At 45.4% G+C, this 24676-nt stretch overlaps 1 protein-coding gene across 13 annotated transcripts in view; it reads right to left on the bottom strand.

Annotated features, from left to right (window-relative positions):
- Positions 1-24676, bottom strand: part of PLEKHA7 (pleckstrin homology domain containing A7) — a 207619-nt gene that overhangs the window by 70232 nt on the left and 112711 nt on the right. For all 13 annotated transcript variants that reach the window (XR_012509671.1, XR_012509672.1, XM_074372318.1 and 10 more), the window contains one exon: positions 8966-9049. Coding sequence is in view for 11 of the 13 variants with exons in the window: in XM_074372318.1 (XP_074228419.1) it covers positions 8966-9049 (84 nt within the window). In the remaining 2 variants the exon portion in view is untranslated. The remainder of the gene's footprint in view (positions 1-8965; positions 9050-24676) is intronic.

Genomic DNA, 24676 nt, shown 5'->3' with positions numbered 1-24676 from the left:
AACTCTATTGCCTCCCATCTGAAAAGAACAAAAGACGTTAGAACCAGATAAAAATCAGTCTGGAGAAGCCCAGGAGGAAAGTGACTTCATTCTACTCTGAACTTCCTCAAGGATATGTCAGGTGAGCCTGGGCAGGAAGTCACTTTCTCTGTCTCTCAATTTACCCACAAAAGGAGCTGCTTCTGCCTCCTACGCATCCAGGAGCCAATGCAAATAACCTTCCAAAAAAAAGAAGTTATGAGTTAAGAAGCCATTTCCTTCTGTTGGGTCTGAATTTAGTGAGTTTGCTTAATGGGATCCTCAGCTACTTCCCAGCCAACTTCGTGAACTGAAGCATCCACCTGAAGTGGCATCACAGCAAGACCCTATCGCTGCTGTAACAGGTAGGTTGCCAGGTCAAGTGCCACAAACCCTCAGAGACAGGTACACAAGGTCAAGCAAGCAGAGGGACTGGGCTGTACTTGTCTAGTACCTACTATGTCAGGCACTTTGCCTGCATTATCTCACCCACCCCTGCAAAGCCAGTTTTACCATCTCCATTTTATCGATGAGGAAACCAAGGTTCAGAGAGATTAATGATTTACCCAAGACAAAAGCTAGACTCCAAAACTTGGGCTTTGCCACAGAGCCACCATCCTGCAGCAAGTCCCAAGGTCTGAAAGAGGTAGGCATCTGCTCTTCTCAGCCCCAAGACCAATCCTCAAGCTAAGGAGATCCTACGGTGGTGGAAAGACCACGAACCCAGAACAATGGGGTCCCAACAGAGCTCTGCAGCTTACTGCCTCCTCCACGAGTCATATCACTTCTCTGGGCCTCAGTTTCCATTTCTGCAAAACGGGGTGAACACTACTCTCATTTCACAATGCAGCTAGGTGGACCGAAGTTACGCTTCGAAAACCACAAAGCATTGCACTCAGTGAAAAGCACTATTTGTGACTGTTACCAGTGGACACTCCAGAATTTAAATCTCAGGTACACTTTATTTTTATTTCCAAGGTACTTTTCTCCAGAAAGGTCAAGTTGCCCAACAATTAACTTCTAAACAACAATCGTTTCCTACAGACACCCCTATAAACATCTTACTGGGGCTTCTATAAAGGGCAATATCCCTGTGGCTGGGGGATTAGACTCCCATTCCTTCCCCTGGTGAATGATGATGTCAAGAGTCTTCACGGCCATCAAGGGAGGTTAGAAAACTATGGGGAACTGGGGATCTCTTACTGAGAAGACGTCACCACCTGACATCTGTATCCCATTCATTCCTAGAAAAAACAGGCCCCAAATTGATGCTCTGTCCTCAAGGATTCTACATAGAGAACTCAGCTAAAATTACTGGGTGCATAAGAAGAGGCACACTCACAAACAACCAGCACAATTTTTAGGAGCTCACACCCACCACCTAAGCGGTTTGGGAAAAGAAACGCACAGTGTATACAGCACAGGGAACTATGTTCAATATCTTGTAATAACCTTTAATGAAAAATAATATGAAAATGAATATATGTATGTATATGCATGACTGGGACACTGTGCTGTACACCAGAAATGGACACATTGACTGAACTTCAATTTAAAAAAAAGAAAAAAGAAATGCACAGTGAAGAGCAGGAATAAAAGTTCTTGTCCCAAACAAGCAGACAACTCCACACCCCGTCTTCCCAGAGAAAGAGACACACAGACTGCCAACGCTCCCTGTACACCCCAACACCCCACAGGAGGCTGTCTGACATGGGTTTTCATTCAGCAACGGTGGCCTCATTACTCAACTATGGCTTTCTGTGTTCCCTTCCCTTCACTCCCAACTCCTCTCTCAAACACAGGCTCCAGGTCCTCCCCCTACCCCAAGTCACCTCGGGAGCTGGAAACCAGCCCAAACAGCACCCCAGCACCCCTCATCTAGCATAGAAATAGCCTAGTGAGCCTCCAGGGCTCCTCTCTCCCACCTCCAAATCCAAGCACTGCCTTGATCTTGCCTGAGCCCCGCTCTGCTGTATGAGCTTGGCCCAGCCCCTTCCACTGTCCAGGCTCCATGTCTCTGTGCCGAGGGAGAATCAGACCTTGACCTCTACTGTTCCTTTCACCTCTGTTCTGCTGTTTCAGAGATGCTACAATTCTAGCCCCAGCCTTTGGGCTAGAATTCTAGCCTATTTGCTCCCCCTGACTACCAGACAGCCACTTTACTCATTAGAAAAGAGCTTTTTCTAAGGGAGATCTGGACACTTCCAAGACAGGGGGAAGGTAAAAGAAGAGGACAAGAAGGGAAGTCACAGAAGAGACAAAATGACTGTTTGCAAGCAGCAGCTTCCCTTCCACACACAGCAAAGCCACCACTACAGCATCTTCACCTGGCACAGACAGCCGGAGACACGGTTGCTGTGTGGCAACGAAGGTATTCCCGGTGCCAATGCCCTTCGAAACATCAGCACCAAAAGTCAAGCCAACACCCAGGCACCTGAATGCACTAAGGACACTGTCACCATCTCTTCTCCTACCTGTGACTGTCACAAATGCCGTCTCCTTGACCGGGAAGGAAAACTGAACAGTCAAGTTTCTGCATCTGCTTGCCAGGTGTTCCTATTTTTCCTCATTTTTTTCTGCTGCTATGGCAACCAAATGCAACAGGCAAAGCTAGCCCAAGACTGCCAGTCTGGAAAGACAAGGTGCTGGCTCTATCAGCTGCAGACAGTAACACAGCAGCCTCACAGCCCAGGGCTTAGTAGATGAGCAACAGGACACACTCCTCCCCTGAGCTCCGAGTTGTAGTGCACCCCCTCCGCCACCCTGTGCCCTTCATCTCTCACTGCGAGCTTTCACCACCTTGTAACTGCAGGAGGAAAAGGAGACAGCCATCTCTAGCAGCAGGAGATACCCCACCCCTGGGCCCATAATCCGCGTATGTCTTGGAGAGTCTGGCTCTGCATCCTGCAAAATGAACCCCAAAGAGGTCAACGGTCAGGAAGGTAATTCTTACCTTCAGCAAGACAGTATCTTTTAAAGTCCTATCCTCCAAACACCACTCATGACCTTCCAGGCAATTCCAACTGTGGTTCTTTTCTAAACAGTCCAATGAGCAAATGGACGGCTGCTCAGACCCCAATGGAAGGAACAAGCTAAACTCACTAGGATGCCCAGAAAGGCAGGCCAGGCAAGGGTCCCCTCCCCAGTTAGGAAACTCCAAGGCTATCTTGGGGGCCTTGCTGCTGGCTTCTGAGCACAAAAGCAGCTTCTGAACTTCCAGAGCACATACTCTCTCAGTGAGGTCCCGCCTCAACATCAAATGCTTGACAGAGCCTGGGGATCAGTGCACACAGCCTGCTGCCAGTCAGCCGCCAGCGTCACAGCTCCAGAATGCTTCTCTCCTCTTCCCCAGGAGCTGCAGAGGCATCCGTCAGCAGCTTCCTGGGCATCCCAGCACTGAGGAGAAAATGCTCCTGTGCAGAGAACCAACCACCGAAACCACAGCCCGGGAATTCCCTGCACCCCGGCTTACACCTTTAGGAGGGCCCCTGTGTGTGGCCCTCTAAGCCACAAGCTTCCACTTCAGGAAAATCACTAAGAATCAGCAAAGAAGCCTTCAGAAGAAGAGACTGCATGATTTAATCACTGTAACTGAGGCTCTGTTAAAAGGCTTGAGAACATTTTCTGGAGAAAAGATTACCGAGGAAACTTGGTGCCTTTCAAGCAAGCATGAAGTTATTAGATCAAATTTCATTACTGCAAATACAATTACAATTAAAATCTCTAAGTAACAATAGCCTACTTAGTCAGCACATTAATGCCCAAGTACAGCCAAGGAAGGGGAATGTCCCTTGAAGACCACCGAAATGAGAGGCATTGCATCTGGGGCCAGACCACGTAGATTCAAATCCTAACTCTCTCACTTATTAGCTGTGTGACTTCTGGCAAGACATCTTAACTTCTATGTGCCTCAGTAGCCATAATAATAATGGTATCTTCTTCATAGGACTGTTGTGGAAATTAACATATGGAAAGCACTTAGAAAAGTACCTGATAATAAACCATAAGGGCTCTACGTGCTAACTGTGAAACTAGTATTATTATTAATAGAAAAAGCCAACTCTTATTCTAGGAAGTAGATTACTTCATTTAATGTTGAAGGTGAAATTCTAGATCCTGAAACAACAGTTGCTAGAAGATTGCTCTCCTGGAAGATTATGGACTGAGATGAAATTTGCCTGCCTATAACTTTGATTCATTGATCTGATAACTGCTTTTGGCAGCCACTTCCACCTTCTTGAAGACTTACAGCATATCCTCCTTCACCTTCTCTCCTCAGACTAAACATGATCAGTCATAGGACAGGGTTTCCAGACCTCTCACCATAATGGTCCCCCTCCACAGAGGAATCTCAATTGTTCAACATTCCTTTTGAAATTTAGTACCCAGATCATAATGTTTGGGGCTTGGCACGTTCCTGGACTCCACAGACTTGGACTGAATTAATGAAGTAGTCCACAAACAGCCTAGTATACCAGCTATCCTCCCCCTTTCCTCTATGCATTGTATTTTTATTAATGCACCATGAGCTTACATTAGGTCTTCCAAGAGGGATTTCCACATGCCTGTTGGCTTGGGTGTGCAGGGGTATCCCCTGGGGGTCAAGGCTGCAGGACCGATTGACTGACACCTCCTCACCTTGGGGGTTCTGACAAAGAACCAGGTAGCATAAAAGAAAAGGTGAAATGAGAAAGCAAACACTCTAGTTAATGCAGCAAAGAAAGTCATCAGTGACAGACTCAAAGGTCCTGCTTCCTTTAAAAAAAATTCTGCACTGTGGGTTACTAGGTGTGGTCATTAGTGCTGCCCAGCAAATGTTTCTGATTCTCTTCCCAGGTGCCCGGTAGAAAAGCACTTCCCTGTCCCCTTGGAGTTAGGGGTGGTCATGTCACCCCTTGCCTTAGCCAGTTAAATGTGAGTGAAAGCACCAGTGCAGAACTCATCAAGTTTCCTTTTTCTTGCCTTTGGAAATCAGGGAAGCACAGAGACGGAGCGTCCCTCTGTAAAGGTGACAGAGCCGAACCCCTCAGGTGACTTGTGACAGATATGGATTAAAAGTGAGAAAGAAATCTTAATTGTTTTAAGCCATTGAGATTTTGTCTGTCATTGTTGTTACCACAGCAGACACTATCCTGACTGATTCTATATTGCTGACACAGAACTAGAATACTCAGCATTCATGTCCTCTGCATCCACCAGATCACAGCTTTCACATTATTTCTCTTCCCCATGCTTCTAGTCTGTAAGACAGGAAACCATCTTCTGGTGGGCACGCACCTGGTACACCAAGCAGCCCAGGCGAGCCCCCCTGCCAGCAGTGAGGGAGGTGTTCCCTGTTCACATCAGTAATGCTCTAAAGAAAATCACCATGGAGACTTTTTTAAACTCTCACAGGAGAAGGAACCTGAGATTATTTGACTAAAATCCACCTAAGATTATCATTGAAACCCAGAGAACGACGGGTTATCTGGAGACTTCAAAATGAACAGAAGAATCTGGGAGTAATTTAGGAGGGATGGGAACAGCAGGTTGTCTAAGCTAGGGTTCTCGGGCTTTCACCAGAATTAGAATCCCCCGAAGGCTTGTTAAAACATACTTTACTGGGTCCTACTTTCAGAGCCTCTGATTCAGTAGGTCTGGGGTGGGGCTCGAGAATTTGCCAGGAGATGCTGGTTCAGAGACCATATGTGGAGAACCACTGCTCCAGAAGGAATCACTCCAAGAAACCAGGGTGAATGTTCTGGCAAGAGAAGTCTGTGTGACTTTAACCAACGCTCTTTGGAGAAGGAAAAAGAGCCAGCTCTCCTTTTTCTACCCAATAAATTAATCTGAGAGCTGATGTAAAGGACACAAATGATCATTGCAGCCTTTTCTTCTCACCACTTAACATACTACACAACAAAATGAAGCTCGTCTAAGGGAACAAAATAGGAATCATATTCATTGTCACACCTGGAAAAAAAAAAGGTTTCTGGAGGGGAAATTATGTCTCACCTACCTTCCAGAGCTCTCTCAGGATTTACCTGGACAGAAAGCCAGGTGTACTTCAGGAGGAAGCAATTTGGATAACCGGTTGCAAACTCTCTCTCCAACCTTACCTCCACCTTCTCCTTCGCAAACCTCCGCTACAGGACAGTCTCCTTGCCAAGGCAGGTCACACTTCCTTAGGCTGTGAATGAACCTCACACACGTGCACCCTTATCTTCACTTATCTAATGCTCCCCCTTCCTCTAACTTAGGGCCAGACACTTCAAAGAAGTCTTCTCTCTCTTGTCCCCAACACAGCCAATCAATCACCAAGTCCTGCCAACTTTACCTCCCAAGCATCTCCAGAACCACCTGGTGCTCTTCGTTTTTCAGCCTAACTCAACTGGTTTAGATCCTCCCTGCTCTCCCCTCTAGGTTTTTGTTTTTTACAATTGGGGGGGTTGTCTGTCTGTTGGGGTTTTTTGTTTGTTTGAGGGGAGGTAATTACATTTATTTATTTACTTTAATGGAGGTACTGAGAATTGAACCCAGGACCTTGTGCATGCTAAGCATGCACTCTGCTACTGAGCTATACCCTCCCCCCATCCCCTCTAGGTTTTTGAACATGTTGTTCACCTTGACTGAACAGATTTCAATTTAAACAAGATCCTTCCCAGGATGGAGAGGTCTTCTACGATCCCTAAGCCAGGTTAGAACCCTCTTTTATCAGCTCCCACTAAGCCCCATGCTCCCTCTACCCTCAACATTTGTCTCCTTTGTGATCGCCTGCTTAATTATCTATCTTCCCTACTCAACCGCAAGCTCTTCACAGGCAGGACTACATTTGTTTTGCTTGCTGCTTTAACTGCAGCGGCCGGCACAGCCTCTGACACACGGAAGCACCTACTAAGGGTTTAACAAATAAGCACAGGAGTCACCACATCAGTTCACAGGAATCCTCCCTTCCTCTCAATGCCTAAAGCACATTCTATCTCCTTCAAGGAATGTCTGGCCATATAGCTGCACCCATCATCTGAGACAAGCAAGCACCTCTTATGACATCGAAGAAATGGCACCTCAAGGGAAAAAGTGACCCTTGAAAAGAAGGAATAACTTTTCCTTGGAAACTGGATGGAAGTGAGATTAGAGACAGATATTTTGGGAGAATAAAGAGGCTACCTTCTCAGAAGTGGTCAGGATCTTTTGCTAACAATGAGGAAAGGAAGGTGTGTGTGACAGAGGTGTTTAGTGATGGAAAGTCTGCATTTCTCCAGAAGCTCTTATTATTATTAAAGTTGGCAACTTCTCAAGCTAAGTATTCTGAAAGATTCTGCATCCAGACCTTTAATAATGTCAGGCGCCCATGTCTCCAGGATGCCTAAGAAAGGGGGCTGAATTCAATGACCTCCCAAGAGCTTCTGACCTTCAGGAGTCTATAAACAAACTCACTCCAAGCTGGAATTCGGAGAATCCACATTCTGGCTTTGTCTTTACATAGCAGTTCCTATTGGATGAGGAGACAAGACAATCTTTACCTTCCACCCACTCTCTAATAGTATTAATGCTTTCAGAGTCAGGCACACCCCGTCACCTCGAAACCCACAGTCTGGCTGTCATGTCCCGTGGGCCACCAGCATTAAAATAACTGAGCAAACAGCTTCTGACTAGGGCAAGGGTTAGACTGGACTAAAGAAATCAAGCTTGGATGATATCCTGGTTTCTACTTGTAGCCAGGCAACTTTGGGCAAGTGATGTGACTTCTTTGAGTCTCAGCATCTTTGTCTCTAAAATGGTGATGATTGTCTACTTCTCAGGATTATTGTATTAAATGAGATATGCACATAAAATCCCCAGCACAGAGTAAACATGCAAGGAATGCCAGTACGACCATAATTACAGATTTTTAGTTTTTAAACGTTCTGTAGGATAATGACTCTAAGCTGAAAATATTACTGAAATGAAATGATACGTTTGGAATTTGCTTCAAAACAATCCCAAGGGGGAAGGGGAGGGTATAGATAAAATAAAATCAGCCATGCTTTGAAAACTGTTGAAGATGGGTGATGAATACATTGGATTTATTACCGTATTGCTCTACTTTTGTATATGTTTGAAATTTTCCATGTTAGTTTAAAACTGTAAGTATTGAGAGAGGGAAGTGCTGTCAAACTATAAATACTGATAATTTAAGATAGTATTTGAACATGTCTAAGTGACTGAACACAAAAAAATGACTTGGAAGAAAAAGAAAAAAAAATTAGAGCCAATGCCTCTATTAGTTTCTGAAACAGAATTGTTTTCTTCGACAGAACTGTCTCAAATGATCAGAAGGGAACACAGATACTTGCCCACGTTGCTCTGCCTTCATGGTGGGGAGAGCATGTCCTGTGTGGGCTGTACATGCATTTTTAAGTAGACAAGCCTTGGGTGGCAGAACCTGCCTCTGAGCACCCGGAGGCCCTCCTGAAATGGGACTGAGGGGCAAGAAGGTTCCCGCGTTAGGAAAAGCAGAAAGGACTCAAAACATTCCGGGACAATGGGTGCCACCAGCCCTCCTCTCTTCTAAGCCCTGGCTTTGCACTCCTATTTGAGGCTTCCTTGGGAGGCGGGCTCAGCTCAATCTGAGGTTGTATTCAAGGTACTTTCACAATAGATGAGTGGGTCCTCCCAGAGCACAGCTAGTGTGTTAGGTGGTGCTTGAGGGGAAAGGGTTGCAGGCAAGAGAGGGCTCTGAAGAGGCTCCGACAACACCCAACACAGCGCATCCCCATATCATCTTCCCCTTTCACATCCCGTATCTACCTGCTGAGGGAAGTCTGGACACTGGAAAACAAAATTCTCAAGTTTCACCTCAAATCAAACAACCTACTCCAACCCTCTATGTATGAGAGAGAAAACAGTCCAACAAGCTTCGTTTTGAGCAAATGCCTTTAAGCTCCCAAGCTCTGCCTGGAAAAGGAGAATATACAAATGTACTTACTCTTCTTGAAGAATAAATTCACTATTTTCTGGAGAAAACTGCCCACTCACAGGATGCCTGAACGCTGTGGTCTGCTGGTTATGGCTAAAAAGAGAGAGAGAGAGATAATGAATGAGCAGTCACGTGAAAGGAAAGGCTCATAGACACAACAACAGGTCAGCAAGGTCTGAGGACCCCTGACCATCAGATTCCTCCCAGGGTGAGACCACAGGCCTTTCCTCCAAGAGGCACTTTATCTGTCAGAACCCAACGCATTTAAACACCAAACACTTCCAGCTCAGGTGCCAAAGCCCATCTAAGACATGGAAATTTGAATTCTGGGCAAGCCTTGGCTCCAAGAGAACACTGCATCTTAGAGAGACAGTCCACGAAGCATTTACTCCAACAAACTGAATCACTCAGCGAAAAGTTACTTTAAGACGGCACGAGCTGAAAACAAGAATGAAGGAAAGCAGACGGCACTTTCAACAGCTTCCAAAACCCATGAACCAGGGAAAGAATTCTAAGAATTAACCACCCACCCAGAAAAATCTATCTTCTTAAAATTCTTCTTCCTACTACAAAATGTCTTCGCTTCGATGATGGGATATAAATGTATGGGCATGTCTCTGCAACATGACCTGTACAATTTCAACACTGTGAAGTTTCTATCACCCTTTTGAAGTGAGGAGGGATCGGCTTCCACGCTAAGTTGACAGACACAACCAAAGTGCGTAGGTGTTTTGTGTATTCATAAAAGCTGCCTGGTTCTTTGAAAGGAAGGAGGAGCTGGCTCTAAAGGCTCCATGAATAAACTAATCTAACCTTCTCATTTTTTAAAAAATATGATTTATTTTAATGTTTTTCTCAATCACAAAAATCATAGTCATTTAAAAAATTTTAGAAAATGTAGACAGAAAAAAAGTCACCCATGATCTCACCACCTAGAGATGTATCTGGGTATCTTCCTAGCTTTTTTATCCTTCTATATATTAAAAAAAAAGTGATTTTACTATACTTAGAAATCTGTATCCTGCTTTTTTCACATCCTATTAACTTAGAAAATGTCACATGTCATTCAGACTTCATTTGAAACAAGTGAGTAACAATCTTATCATATACTGTAAAATTGCTTTCATACAACTGTTCAGAAAATGTTTACTGGCCACCCGTGTGCCAGGTACTGCTTTAGATGCTGGAGATACACAGTAAACAAAAGAGCCTCACCCCGTGGTGCTTATATTTTAGAAAGGTTTACATTCTTCTAATGCTGGGCAGTTTAGGTGCTCCCCCTACCCCACCTCCACTGTTATAATCAACACATCTTTGCATATATAAGCTTTTTCTGCAATTCAAATGATTTCCTTGGGTTAAAGTCCCAGAAGTGAAATTAATCAAAGGGCATGGTCATTTTTTAAGGCTCCTAATACAGACGGTTAAAATGCTTTTACTGTCAGAGTCAATATATCATCTCAGTTTGACGGTGTAAAGATATCAATCCCATCTCCAAACTGAGCCCTGACTCACCACGGAGAATCGTAGGTTTAAATGAGCATAGTATAAAGGTTAAAAGAGAAAAAAAACTCAAGGCCTACAAAGCTTCCCTTACTCTGCCCTGGGGCCTGGTCAGCGCATCCTGTGTCCTGGTATCTGGGGTAAGCTGGCACTGAGGGCTGAGCAGCCTGAATCCTATAAGCCCTGGGGCCAGGCTGCTCCCTGGCCCTGTGACTGTGCACCCCCCCCACACACCCCCGCACCCTCTCACCCCTCCCAGCCACTGCCAGCCCTTGGAATCGTATGACCTCATCAGGCAGGCAGCAGGCTGCTCTTCCCAAAAAAGCAGAGTTAAGGTGTGAGCATTTAGCTAAGGATGAGAAGCAGGCCCCCTCAACACCTATTTCAGAAATCCCTGCACTGTGTTCGTGGGTTAGGCTTTATTTACACCCAGCTTCTATTAGAGACATCTTCATTCACCAGGGAATTTGAAAACACAAACTCTAACCTAAGCCTGTCTCATTTCCACCCGGCGAAGAAAAACACTCTGCTCATGACGGGAGTAACGATAAATCCTATCCACTAATTACCTTTACAAAGTCTTTTCTTACACAGCTGAGCGGTTAACACTGTCCACCCCTGTTTTATGAATGAAGAAATGGCTCAGAGAGGTTAAGTGACTTTCTCAAGAAAACTTCGTCAATAAGTGATAAGACTGAGACATAAATCCAGGTCTTTCACTTCTAAATTTGATGTTCTTTGCATGATAACCTGCTGTCCTCTTCCCTTAGGATTCTGTGGGGCTGACAACTTCCTGGCCATGATCACAAATCACTAAAGACAAAGCATCAGAAAAACAGCAGCGTCTACTGCTCCTCCCTCTCCTTCCTTCCCCTTATGCCCAGGGTCAAATTTCTGAATGACTGAATCTATATGGCACTTAGGAGCCCCCACACAGTCTTTGGTCCTATCACGAGGTCAACTTGGATCCCTGGTAGATGCGGGCAAAGAGCAAATCTTTCATGTGCCTGGAGCAGCACCCAGCATCCAACAACGGCTTCATATACACTGTACAACAGTAACAGCAACTCCTGGGCTCCCTACACCCAGCTTGTACCAGCGTAAATAAGCCCAGAGTCTTGAGTAAATGAATCCTGAGCTGGAAGGTGTAGGCATGAATTATACATTCTAACATTAGAAGAAAAATAGTTTTTTAAAGTGGACAAAAATATAGCTGTCATTTGATCAGATCTAAAGGCAGCTTCCCAACATTTCTTGCCTTATATAGTTGTTGCCCTTTTTGCCAAAAATAGTTATCAACCACAGCATCATCACCACCGTTTCTTGCACTTACACAAAGTTTGAAGTGTGGTCACGTTCATCATCATATTTGACCCTCCCAAGTACCCACAGAGGTAGGCAGGGCAGCTATTTTTATTCCCATGTTACACAAAAGGAAACTGAAGATCTGGAGTATGGGATGTTATTGGATCGTTAAATTAAAAAAAAAAAAGGACTCAATACATTGAGAAAAGAGAGGAATCAGAGTAATGCCTCTTGAATACTGAGATCTTAAAATTTGATGGCCTCCGATCAAACTCGCCTAGCTTGCTAACTGCAGAGCTTCTGGTTCAGCACTTTTTGAGCAAAGAAGACTGAGGTCCTTGCGCTATTTCATCTAATCTTCCTGAATACCCAGCAGGGCAGGCTGTAGTCAGTCACATCAAGCCACAGGTGAGGAAGTGCCCAGAAAGGGTAAATGACATGCCCACATCAGTCAGCTTCAGTGTCCCTACAACCACCGTCCTTCTGATCCTTCTACTACTCCAGGCTCACCCTCACCACGTGGAGGTTGCCTACTGAACACTGAAGCCCCACACCCATTTGGAGATACCAAAGTCCCCTGACTTCACCTGCTGTCCCTGACCCCTCAACCCCAAAGCCCCCAGCCTGCTCCATATCCTGATTTTTGATTTTCTAAAATCCATGAAGAATCTCATGTCCTATCACCCTGTCTCAAGACGCTGTTAGCAGGCACAGACAAATCCCCTGAAATACCTGTTCTTAAACCTGAATTGCCACCTTGCTCTCCGGCAGTGATGGAGATGGCCCGGCGGGGAGCCAGGCGGCTGGTTTCAATGGAGCACAGAAACTCTCTCTTCTCCATACAAAGGCTTCTGTTGCTCTTCAGGCTCCTGAGAAAGTACTTGGCAAATGAGGTAGAACACAACCTAGCCTTTATTCTCGGATCCCGCTCTTCCTCCCAGGAGCACCCATCCAGGTGGAATGGTAGTCAGTCTCGCCTGCAGAGGACCAGGGATTACAGGTGGAAGTCAGTAGGGAAGGACAACCCCTGTAAAGGCGGGCCACGTAAACAAGCACGTCTTCACAGGCCAGAAGGACTTGGATTAGGCCCCGAAGAAGTCCGACAGCCAACACAAGGGACTTGATAAGAGGACAGAGTGAGGTCCAGGGAGAACTGGAGATTGATTTGAGCTCAGCAGAAGGAAGAGCCCACCTACAACCACAGACATGGCCAGTCAAAACGTAAACGGGTCCTACAGTTTCTTGCAACATTTTTGCAAGATTAATCTTCAATTTATACAAATTTTGACTATAATGTGAGCAGTGACTCTGGCTGGTTAAACATAAAGGTTCCGATTTACTCAGCATGGCCATTTTTTTCAGCGTGGCAAGTAGTTCCGGAGTTACGTGAATGGTGCTCAGGAGTGGAGGTGGGAGCAGCCTGATAAATCTGCTTTTCTGACAGGGGTGGTATTGGTATGCTGAGAGCGGGCAGATCTGCTCTGTCAGCACTAGCTCTTATCTGGCCTATGCTATAGAGAGAAGAAACAGTTTAAAGTGTAAGGAAAGTATCCGACCTCAGAGCCCACGGGGGGACTCTATCAAGGCTCTCCTCACTGGTATGCTTGGCCACGGCCACCCCCTGGACTTTCTGGCTCCTCGATGCAGCTCCTGGAATATTGTTAAGAGTCACCCTGCAGATCCGAAGCCACATTCAGCACTGCCTCCAGGCTTGTTAAGGTACTTACTATCTTTGTTCTAAATCCCAGTGTCTCCAGAAAACCAAGAGTTCTGGGTAACCATATAATGCTCCTAGTTAGGTCCTCAAATTGATAATCAAAACTCCAAAAACACAAGAAACTGCCTCCTCGCCTTCAGCTCCCATTTGGGCTGCAGCCAGAAGTCAAAATGGCACCTCCACATTCCTTCAGCACTTCTTAAGCAACCTGTTTTATTTTACCTAACACTTTTACACAATTGCTCGCTTAGTACAAAGTGTCACTGGTGTTCATGTGGCATTTCCTATGCGGGCTGAAGATGTTACTGAAATGGTCTTTGGAGCTTGCACTGTTTTGAAAAATGTTAAGATTTTTAACAGCTCGCTGCACACAGGCATTATTCTGACAGGACCTTCTTCCAGAAGTGTGGGAATCAGGCCTTGAGAAGCCAACATATGGTCCCCATCCTCTCTCCAAGTGAGTGCCGTCAGCACAGTCTAACCAGCCTCCTTCAACTTCCGCCCTAGGCGACAAGTCAGCCCAGAGTCCTGGAGTGAGTAGATCTGGGTTCAACCAGAACAAGACGTCTCAGGTCTCTGAGCCTCAGTTTTTCCATCTGCAAACAGAGAAGAACAATAATACCCTTCCAAAAGGCTGCTGTGAGGACAGAACGAGGGAACATACATGAAAGTCCATCATGCAACGCCTAGTGTAACATTTGCTGAACCTGACTGTGTCCCGACTACGGCAATGATGAATAGGTGTCTAACTTTTAACAGGGCAAAAAACAGGATGAGTTTCCTCTCTTCACTCCCACCAAACCCAGTACTCCTCCTCTGGGTTTCTCTATGTCCATGAACGGCATCACTATCCAACGACCTTGGAGTCATCCTCCACTCTTACCTTAACCGCCACACATCACTGAGTAGCAAGTCCTGTTGCCTTCATCTACAAAACACATCTGTTTCTTTCCATCTCTACAGCCAGCCCCTTCGTCATCACAACAGCCTCCTGACGGCTCTTCCCACTTCCACCCTGGCCTCTGTACCACCTACCCTCCTCCCCGAAAGCCTGACGGATCTTTTAAAATGTACATTAGATCACGTCACCCTCCTCCTTTAAACCCTCCAATAGCTCCACATCACACACACAGTAAAATTCTAGCTCCTTACCTGGGCTTACAAGATCCTAGATGATCCAACCCCTGCCTGGCTCCATCCTCCTCTTGTACCACTCTCCTCCTTCCCCATCCTGCCCCGGCCACACCGACCTTCTTCGTGCTCCTTGAACATCAAGCTCCTTTCTACTTAACAACCTCTGTACTGGACGCTCTTTCCCTGGTACTCTCGCAACCGGTTCCTTGTCATTCAGACCTCAGCAGAATTATCATCTCAGAGCCCTTCCCAGCCACCCACTGAAGTAGGCTCCCAGTCACCTCAAACCACATCATCCTAATTATTACTAACTGTTATTCTTATTAATTATGTATGTGTTTGATGATCATCAGCCTCCCTGACTAGTATGTGTATTCCAGAAGAATAAGGACCTGGTCTGTCTTTTCACTGCTATCAGCCTGTAACAGTATCTGGCTCTGTTCTATTTGCTGAATGAGTGAATGAGAAATGACTGAGAAGACTCCTACTTTAAAGTGAGGCCGTGCCTCCAAACAGGCTGGCTAACCCACAGAAGTCTATACTCGGGTCACAAAGAGACAAGAACTTAAAGGGCCAGAAGCCATCAGAAGTTACTGCTCTTACCATCTGAGGAAGGAAGCACCAGACACCAATATGCTAAGAATGCTTCATCCTTGGCTCTCTCCTAACTGTGTTACAGAGTAATTTGAAGAAATTAGCCCTCCCCTGCACCTCCCCGCCACGCCCACAAAGGAGAGATAACCCAGTGGGCATAGAGAATCAAAGAACGGAATGCAAATACCCGAGAGGAAATTACCAAGTGATTAAAACCACACAGAAGGATAACACAAACATCACCTGTATCTCCCTTTCGTGAACTGGGAGAGCATTTGGTGTGGAACCTATAATTTGGTGACTGATTATACGCTCTCACATTGCTGTCTACTATTTCATGCATTTGCTCTCCTCCCCCTCACCCCCACCTCCAGGAAGATCGTAAGTTCCCAGAGGGCTGGGAGCAGCCATTCACTTATTTCTCCCATATCTCCTGCAGCACAGAAGAGCAATACCCGTGGAGCAGGCACTTGAACTCCTTTATCTCAACAGCCTGCTCATAAACACACGTCACCTTCAGGGCGAGGCTGTGCAGAATCCATCTTGTTTTCTGATTTCAGCAGCCCAGTGTATCACACGTGCCCCAGAGAGAGTGGGAGGCAGGGACCCTGGGGCCCTGATAAAGGATCCTACATGGGAGACTCCACCAGCCCTCGGAAGCATGGCGCGCGGACCAAGGAAGGACCTCCCTCACTCCCACACTGCCCACAGCTGACTCACTCACACACCCAATGAGGCAGAGACACTGAAATCTGGCCAAACCTCAGACCCACCAGCTGGAGACGTAGTTAGTTCCTGCTCTCCTTGCCCAAAGGTGCCAAAAGGGGCTGAGCCTGGCACAGACCAAGCTGGGCTCAAGGGAGTCACAAAACTAACTGAGTAAACTGAAAGCTCTCACATCTTGCAGAGAGGGAGGTCTGTCCTTTCCAAACACTGGATTTAACAGACTGAAGTCTTCTAGCGTGATTTGAACAAGCTCTATATTTCAATAGGCTCTCTAGGTGTTTTCAGATCCACTCAGTCGCCAACTCACTTCATAAATTACCTCTTCTGACCCAGTAGCCCACATTGCAAACCTGTCCTCTTCCCAGGTCCCCACATGGGGCCCCAAGTACTTAGGATTGCTACTCGGTTAATAGGAAGTTTTAATTGTGGCTCCACAGGACTTCAATAACCATGAAAAGACTAAAGCCAAACTCCAGATTGAATGAGGAAATCAAACCCAGATAGCCTCCCCTCTCCTAACTTTTTTTTTTAAAGGAAGCTGACAGAGAAGCAATGAGATAGGAGCTGAGGTACCAGCTCTATTACTATCAACTAGTTTCACAACCCTGAGCAAATACTCAACCTCTCTGGGTCTTGGTTTCCTCATCTGTCCAACGAGGGGGTTAGACCTTCCATCTGAAGAGGCCAACATGAAGCCTTCAAAGCATGAACCCCAGGCTGTTCAGAGTTACACAGGCTAGAGTTCAAATCCCAGCTCTGTCGTACGCTGGTGGTGCACGACCTTGAAAGAGTTAATGACCTTTCCAAGTGCTGGTTTCTTTCTCTGTAAAAAGAGGAGACAATTCCAACCCTGCAAGATTGTTACAAAGAGTACTGATAATGTGACAGACCTAGGGCAGACACTCAACCTCCAGTGCCTGTTACATTTTTCTTTGCTAGCTCGCAAACTCCACTCTAATAGAGCTGTTTCGTCTTTTTCTATGTTGCAAACCCCAGTATTATTAGTCTGCCATAGGACAGTGGCTCAAGAACGGATTTTCTTCCCTTTGAATGAAGGCACAACACTTAGCCCCCTATTTAAACTTCTATTTAAAGAACTTGCCTGCCAGGCAAAGTGGTTTCAGATCAATAAGTACCTTCCTTCCTTCAGCCACACTTCTGTCCCTCACTGGGTTGAGCCCCACGGTTCGGAAAGTGCAGCCCAAGAAAAAAGCAGCCTCCCCAGTAGGCTGTGCTGAGCCAGGAACACACACTCTGTGGAAGTTTAACAACTTCACGGGAAACATTTTCGACCTCAGAGAACACCTGGTTTTATGCTTCTGTTTAATGCTCTTCAATAAGTCAGGTTCCTCAAGTGTAAAATGAGAAGGCTAGACCAGGTGATGATTTAGGGATCTTCCAGCTGTAACATCTTAAGACGCTGAGGTTCGTCTCAGACTCTTGCCGGAGCCAGAGACTGTAATGCAACAATACTGCAAGTAATTGAAAACACAAAGGAAGGAGGCAGAACAGCCGTCCTCCCCAGTTTCACTTGCCAACAGAATATCCTTTGTAATGACATTAGGGAGGTGCAGTTAATGACACTTTTGTCCTGTTTATTCCCAATTAAATTGGATTGTTTGGGGTTTTCTTTAACTGCAGGAACTCCCAACCAAGCCATCAAAAACTCCCTTCTCTCAGTCATTACTTGACTTTCTTGAACCCGAACACATCGCAGCAAACTGAAGCCCTATGAAACCAGTACAAGACTAACCTGCTCTCCCGTACTTCCTGGGAAACGCGGCAGAAACACTCTCTCCTCAAGCTCCAGGTTGTGTCTTCCCAGCCTTGGGCCTTAAAACCCCAGTTCAGGTCAGACAGGGAGGGAGGGGCCCGGCCGTGGGCCCAGGAGAAGCGGAGGCTCCCAGCCTGCCTGCTCTCTTTCAATTTTGGTTCTGGAGCAGCTGCCTCCCAAGGTGTTACAAATCCAGCAGCCACTTGCTCCTACTCATTCATTCTCCTTCCTCCCCACCCCACCATGCAAAAGCTGGCAACAATGCAAAAACACAGTTCCAACTCTGAGTCACCGCCCTGCTGTGGCCAAGGGGAGCACTGGCTGGGGGTAAACAGTAAGGTAAGCACTTCGTGTCTCCAGGCCCCAATTCTTCTGTTCTTCTTTGAGACCATGGGGTTGTCTGCCCCTCTGGTAGCAGGACATAAGAAACACTTCCACTCGTGAGCCCTGGAGTCAGGATGAATTCCTCACGCAGTTCTGTTCTGCCACACTGTGGCTTTGACGGAGAAATGAGGACTCCTTTATCACTCTCTCTCACGGTCAGGGCCATGAAGGGGGTGAGCAGTTATAAGCTGCCCATACCCACTCCTACTCATAACAATCTATGATTCTTTCATCACCGCTTGGGATGGCCAAGGCCTTCTCAGCATCAGTTTAACCATGTGGCTCTCACTCCCAGCACAGGCCTGGAAAGGAGAAGGTGAGGGGGTCAGAAAGGCATAGCAAGGCATCAAAGTGCCTTAACTGCCACAGCCTCAGATCAACACTGTGGCTCTTCGCTGCACCTCTGTAGGTCTACAAGTCACAATGCAAGTGACCACCTGAAATATGAGCTCCACAGGACAAGGACTTCTGTTTTCACAGCTATGTTCCAATGCCCACACAGTGCCTGCACATAGTAGGTGCTCAATAAATATTTGTTGAATAAAAAAAAAACACAGGAGGTTTTGTTCTGAGCCTAATTTGGGGATGACAGTTTTACTAAAACCTGTATCCATTACCATGATGTTTTCCCTTTCAGAAATTTCCATAGCCTTCATAACTCCTACCACTGCCTGTAGGGAACATTCTATAAACCTTTAAATACAGAAATGATATACAGTGAAACTAATGAAGCTCAAGCATTAGGGCCCCTCACTTTCACAAGCCCCTTCCAAGGTCCTAGAAAAGGGCCCACCAATGTGTGTACATGCTTCCTGAAATTTTATATATTTTTAAAGAAGGCCTCCTAAATTATATAAACATCAAGCTTCACAAAATATAGATCTGCCAGAGAGTGAAAGAATGAAGGGATATGAGCCATCCCGACATGTCACCTTAACAAGGGCATTTGATTTGATAAAACTTGTTCTAACCACAGAGGAGATATGCCCTTGACTACAGACATCCTAAGTAATCACAAGCCAATTGCTATAAAGACTGGAGTAGGTTCAAGAGCTCCAAACTCCATTCGTCCAACATTTATTTAGCCTTACTGTATGTTCTGCACTGAGTGCTTTGGAGTAAAACAATGATTAGTACATAATTATCTCCACTGAATATGAGCTTACAATCCAACAGAATAGACTGATACGGTCATAAATAGATACAAACAAATAGGTATTTCATAATATTAAACATAAATAATATAAATATGTGTTAACTGCAGATCAGAGTGAGTACCACGAAGTAAAAGTACAGCAAGGCACACTTATTTACTAAGTATTAACCTGCTGGGTTTCAACAGCCCTATGAGGTAAATCGTTTCATCCCCATTTGGCAAATGAGAATATTGAGACCCAAAGGGATCATGTGCCACCCCGAGGTCACATAACCAGTAAGCGACAACGTCAGAATTCAAGTCCATATCTGCCTGATTCCAAAGTATGGGCTTGTTCTCAGTGGCTACACTTAGCCAGTCGCCCCACAGTACCTCCAAAACGTCTGGGGAGGCCTGCTGGTGGCAGAGGTACAGAACACCGAGCACCAGCAGAGGCTGGCCGACTTCCAGGGCCCACACTGCTGGGAGTGGAGGAACAGGAAGCCTCATAAGCTTATTCAGCAGGTGTATACCTGTGACCCTCGTCCACCAGGCAACACCCTAGTAGGGATCAGTGAAGCTACCTGCAAGCCGGAAGAGGCCCCATGAGAGGCTCCCACCCTGTAGTCCTGCCTCCAAACTCCCCCGTCCTTGTTGGTGGATCCGCTGGGGCATGGCTCGTCCCTTATCTCCTGGTACACAGCCCTCGTGGCTCCTCACTGCTAAGGCCTCCTATCTCTCATCTCTTCCCTAGACCCTCAGCTCCTGCCAAATTTAACCATTCACCAGTCCCCAAGTCACCCTGTCTCTCCCACCCCTGGGCTTTGGCTCCTGTCATCTTCTGCCCAGCCTTCAAGGCTCCTTCTCTTCCTGATCACCCCAGACCACTCAGCCTTCTTCCTTCCTTGGTACTCTCAGCACTGAAGGCCTATCCTCTTTATACTGCAATTATACTTCCCAACAATTTTAACTTTACCTTCCAGAATTTAAGTACAGAGGTCCCTGTATCTGGGGGGGATTGGTTCTAGGACACTCCTACCCCCAATACCAAAATCCACAGATGATCGGGTCCCTTATATAAAATGGCACAGGACAGTAGGCCCTCCCTACCTGCGGGTTCTGCATCCATGGATACAGAGGGCTGACTGTATTCTGTGTTGCAGATGGGTATAAACTAAAGCAGAAGGTCCCTTTCTTGCCTTGAATTCAGTGTCAATCTCAGAGGCAACACCTTCACCAGTTTCTTGTGTAGCCTTTGTTTTTGTTTTTTTGCCATATAAAATTTTTATGCATTTAAAATTTTATATACCCATCTTTTTAGAAAATTTACATATATAGAATAAAACTGTACACATCGTTCTATAACTTGGTTTTTAGTCTAAGTATCTTGAATTCTTCCATATTCATATGCAAGGATGAACATAAGCAGTCCCCTCCACACACCGCTCCCCTAGGACGGCCTCCCCCCAGCCCCAGGCCAGACCAACCCATACAGGGAGAGGACCCAGGAGCCCACCCCACATGCCAGTCTACCCCAACATGAATGTGAGGTTTCAAATTAATTACCTGCAAACCAATCCCAAAATTCATTTTATTTGAACCACACAGATTTTTTAAATTGAGCCAAAGTTTAAAAACAGGAAAATTTCATATAAAAATCCAGCTCATCATCTTGGAAAACCAAAAACTGTGGCAATACTGGGGCCCCATGAGAGGTGGAACGGGTTCACTGCAGTCCCCACCACTCCCCGCCGCCTCCCCGTGTCAAGGGTGTACACCTAGCACTATTTGTCACCACACCTGCATTTCTAAATTTCTTACAGGAAAGAAATTTCTTCGTACCCATGTCTCAACCAGAATTAGGGAAACAAAAGATACAGAGTGGACAGAGGACTCCTGAAACAAACGGGAGCACACACAGCCTGCTTCTCTGTTATCTGCTAAGCCTCTAGAGACAGCTGAGTTTGCAACCCCTACCCTGTACCAACACCACTGATTCTAGACAAGCTCTTCCTCTTAGAGGATATATTTTTTTAATTAATGGAGGTCCTGGGGATTGAACCCAGGACCTTGTGCATGCAAAGCATGTATTCTATCATTGAGCTATACCCATCTCCCTGGAAGAAGATCTATCTTAAAGAATAAAGATTCCTTGCATAAGAGTAAGAACTGAAAGAAGATGGCAAAAATAGGTTAGAAAAATTTCCTTCTCATGAAAAAACTTACAAGTCTTCCCAACAAAAACAACAAGTAGACTCGCCCTTAGCCTTCCCTGCCTGGTCTCCTGAAAAGGTAAACCCCACCACAGCCAGCACACGGTGAAAAATCCAGAGAGGAGCTACCAACGGTGCTGTCCCTAAGGAATCCAAAGGAAGAGAGGTGCCAGTGGCTGCAACCCCTTAGGGACACCCACAGGGGCCACTGACAGCAGGCGGGGGCTCCTGCAGCAGAAAACCATCTGAGCAGGTGCTGCCTCGAACAAGATGCCAGACTTCTCCCAACCTGAAAAATGCAGTCTCGCGTGGTGTTAAGAGCGCAGGCCCTGAAGTCCAGCCCTCACAGCCGCCTGCATCACAGACAAGGAAACCACTCTAGAAAGCAACTTTGAAACATTGCCACCATCTTTGAAAAATAATTGCTTCTTGGTTAGAGGAAGGAAAGAAACAGGTGAGGGAGATTAAGATGTACAAATTTCCAGCTGCAAAACCAATGAGTCATGGGTATGAAATGTACATGTGGGGAATACAGTCAATAACTAAGTAATTCCTTTAAATGGTGACATATAACTAGACTTATCATGGTGATCATTTTGAAATGTCCAGAAATAGTGAATCACTATGTTGTGTAACAGGAACTAACACAGTGTTGTAGCTCAATTATACTTCATAAAAACATATACAAACAAACCCACAGAAAAAAAATCAGATTTGTGGTTACCAGAGGTGGGTGTTGAGGTGGTAATGGTATGGGCGGGTCAGTTGGGGGACGGGGACTTGGATGAAGGCAGGCAAAAAGTACTACAAACTTCCAGTTATAAGATAAAGAAGTAATAAAGATATAATGGTCAACATGAAAAACATAGTTAACACTGCTGGATGTTATACATGAAAGTTGCTAAGAAAATAAATGCTAAGAGTTCTCATCACAAAATTTTTTTTCTATTTCTCTCATTTTGTATCTAAATAAGATGATGCATATTCACTAAACTTGTGATAATCATTTCACGTATGTAAGTCAAATCATTATGCTGCACACCTTAAAGTGATACAGTGTTGTATGACAATTATATCTCAGTAAAACTGGAAGAAAAATAAATAAGTGAAAATAACTGCATCTGGTAGGGACTCGGAGGAATCTTTAAAGGCCCACAATTACTAGATGATCAGACTTAATGATACTGCATTACTTGCACCCAATAACTATATGTGACATAAGTATTAAGTATATTTGTTCCTTCATGTAACAAATACTCAAGAGCCAACTAGATGCCAATCTTGTAGTCCTACACTGCGTGAGTAACCACGAAGAGGGAGGGGATGTGTAACAGCTCAGTCTCTATATCCTGGCAAAGGTGAACAAAAGGACAGAGTTTTTCAGATTTTCAGACTCATGAGTGATAATCTGTCTTCTTAGTCAAGAGCTGTAAATTCTCAATCAGTTTATTAAGCCAACTTAAGACCGTTTATCACCAAGGGTAACCCTTGCTTTCCAGAAGTCACTGTATTAAGAATTTTAGACCTGAAAATGACACAGAGCTCTCCCCATCCAATCTCTTTGTTTTACAGATGAGGAAATTGAGGTCAGGGAAGGTTAAAGAATTGGTCAAGGTCATAGCTATTACTAACCATAAATTAACACTAGGTTCCTGAAAACAAGGATTATAAAAAAAAAAATAAAAAGACCTCATCACATTGTTTTAAAATTAATTTCCTGCCTTAAAAAAAATCCATCTTCCAGTGATTAATTTCTACTAACAAACATGAAAAATACATTTTACAGCTAGAAAATCTTGGGTCCAGTCAAAAGACCTTGCACAGAATCCAGTGCTGTTGGTCTGGATTCAAGTGGCGTATAAAACACAGGCTGGGGGAGAAGGCCATGTGAAAACAGAGACTGAAGCGAAGCACCTACAAGCCAAAGAAGACCAAGAATTGCCAGCAACCACCAGAAGCAAAGAGAGAGGCATGGAATGGATTCTTCCTGAGAGCCTCCCAAAGGAACCAACCCTGCTGCTTCATTTGATTTCAGACTTCTGGCCTCCAAAACTGTTAAGAGGATAACTTTCTACTGTTTTAAGCCACCAGATTTGTAGTAACTTGTTATGGTAGCCCTAGAAAATAATACAGAATCCGTACTGGTTTAATGGCTTTGATTTACTACAAACCCAATTAGCTGACAGTGTAGAAAATCCATTGCAAAGCCAGTAGGACCTTGGGACTCACTTAATGGTAGAGTCCAAAACAAGGGAGGTAGAAAATGTTCCACTTTTAACTGATCCAAATATTGTGTTCTCTTCTGGTAACCACACCTACAGACCAGAGTGGAAAGCTGGAGCGTGTCCAGGAAAGACAGGCCAGGACTGCGCAGGACACCAATGGGTCAAAGCTACATCTCTGAAGGAATTGGAGTTTCATGGACTGAGAAGACTCAGAGCACATGACCACTGTCAAGGGTAATCTGACATGTTCCCCGAGGTCCAAGATGGCAGACTAGGATCAGTGGGTGGAGTCACGGGCAGGCCTATCTTTTAAAGAATTAAGTGTCAACAATGTCACAGTCAGAGTGGCCTCTGAACATTAGACTGACTGGCTACCTCCTGTTGGTGGAAGTTTTTAAGCTCAGGCCAAAAAACCATTTGGCAACGCGTTGCTAAGGAAAGAACACAAACCCCGGGTCTGCAATCTGCCAAGATGACCTTATGCTCCTCACTAGCTCTGTGATTCTCTTAATCCATGAAATATACTATTTAGCAATTATGTGAGTCAAGAGGTTTCTAAAATACATGGGTAGGATGGCGAGATCCTGAGCTTGAGAAGTATTTTGGTGGGAAAACAAAGAAACAAGGCCCTGTACAAAGCTATGGCTGAGAACCTATGCCCAACTCCCAGGAACCTGACTGCAGGAGCAGGTGGTCACAGCCCCATAGTGGAGGCTGGGTGAGGTTCCTTAAGCCCCTTCTCACAGGAAGCTTATACTGAGATTGGTAATACCTACGTCAAGCTGTTTCTTCTATACACGGCTTTAACAGTCACAGTCCAATGCAGCCAGTATCCATTAACAAACCATTGAGGTTATATTATGTTCAAAGTAGCAGTCACCTTTTCCTGAATATCCACCATCATGAGTAACTGCTTGAGATGTTTGCCTGTATCACCTCTAATGGTCACTTCAACACTACACTGCAAGGCATTATCATCTTGGGAACAGAAGTGGAGAGGGATTAAGTCA

This window comes from Camelus bactrianus, chromosome 10, assembly GCF_048773025.1.
Source record: "Camelus bactrianus isolate YW-2024 breed Bactrian camel chromosome 10, ASM4877302v1, whole genome shotgun sequence".
Classification (NCBI taxonomy): domain Eukaryota; kingdom Metazoa; phylum Chordata; class Mammalia; order Artiodactyla; family Camelidae; genus Camelus; species Camelus bactrianus.
Note: the sequence above shows the minus strand (reverse complement) of the source record. Positions and strands in the feature narration are given on the sequence as shown.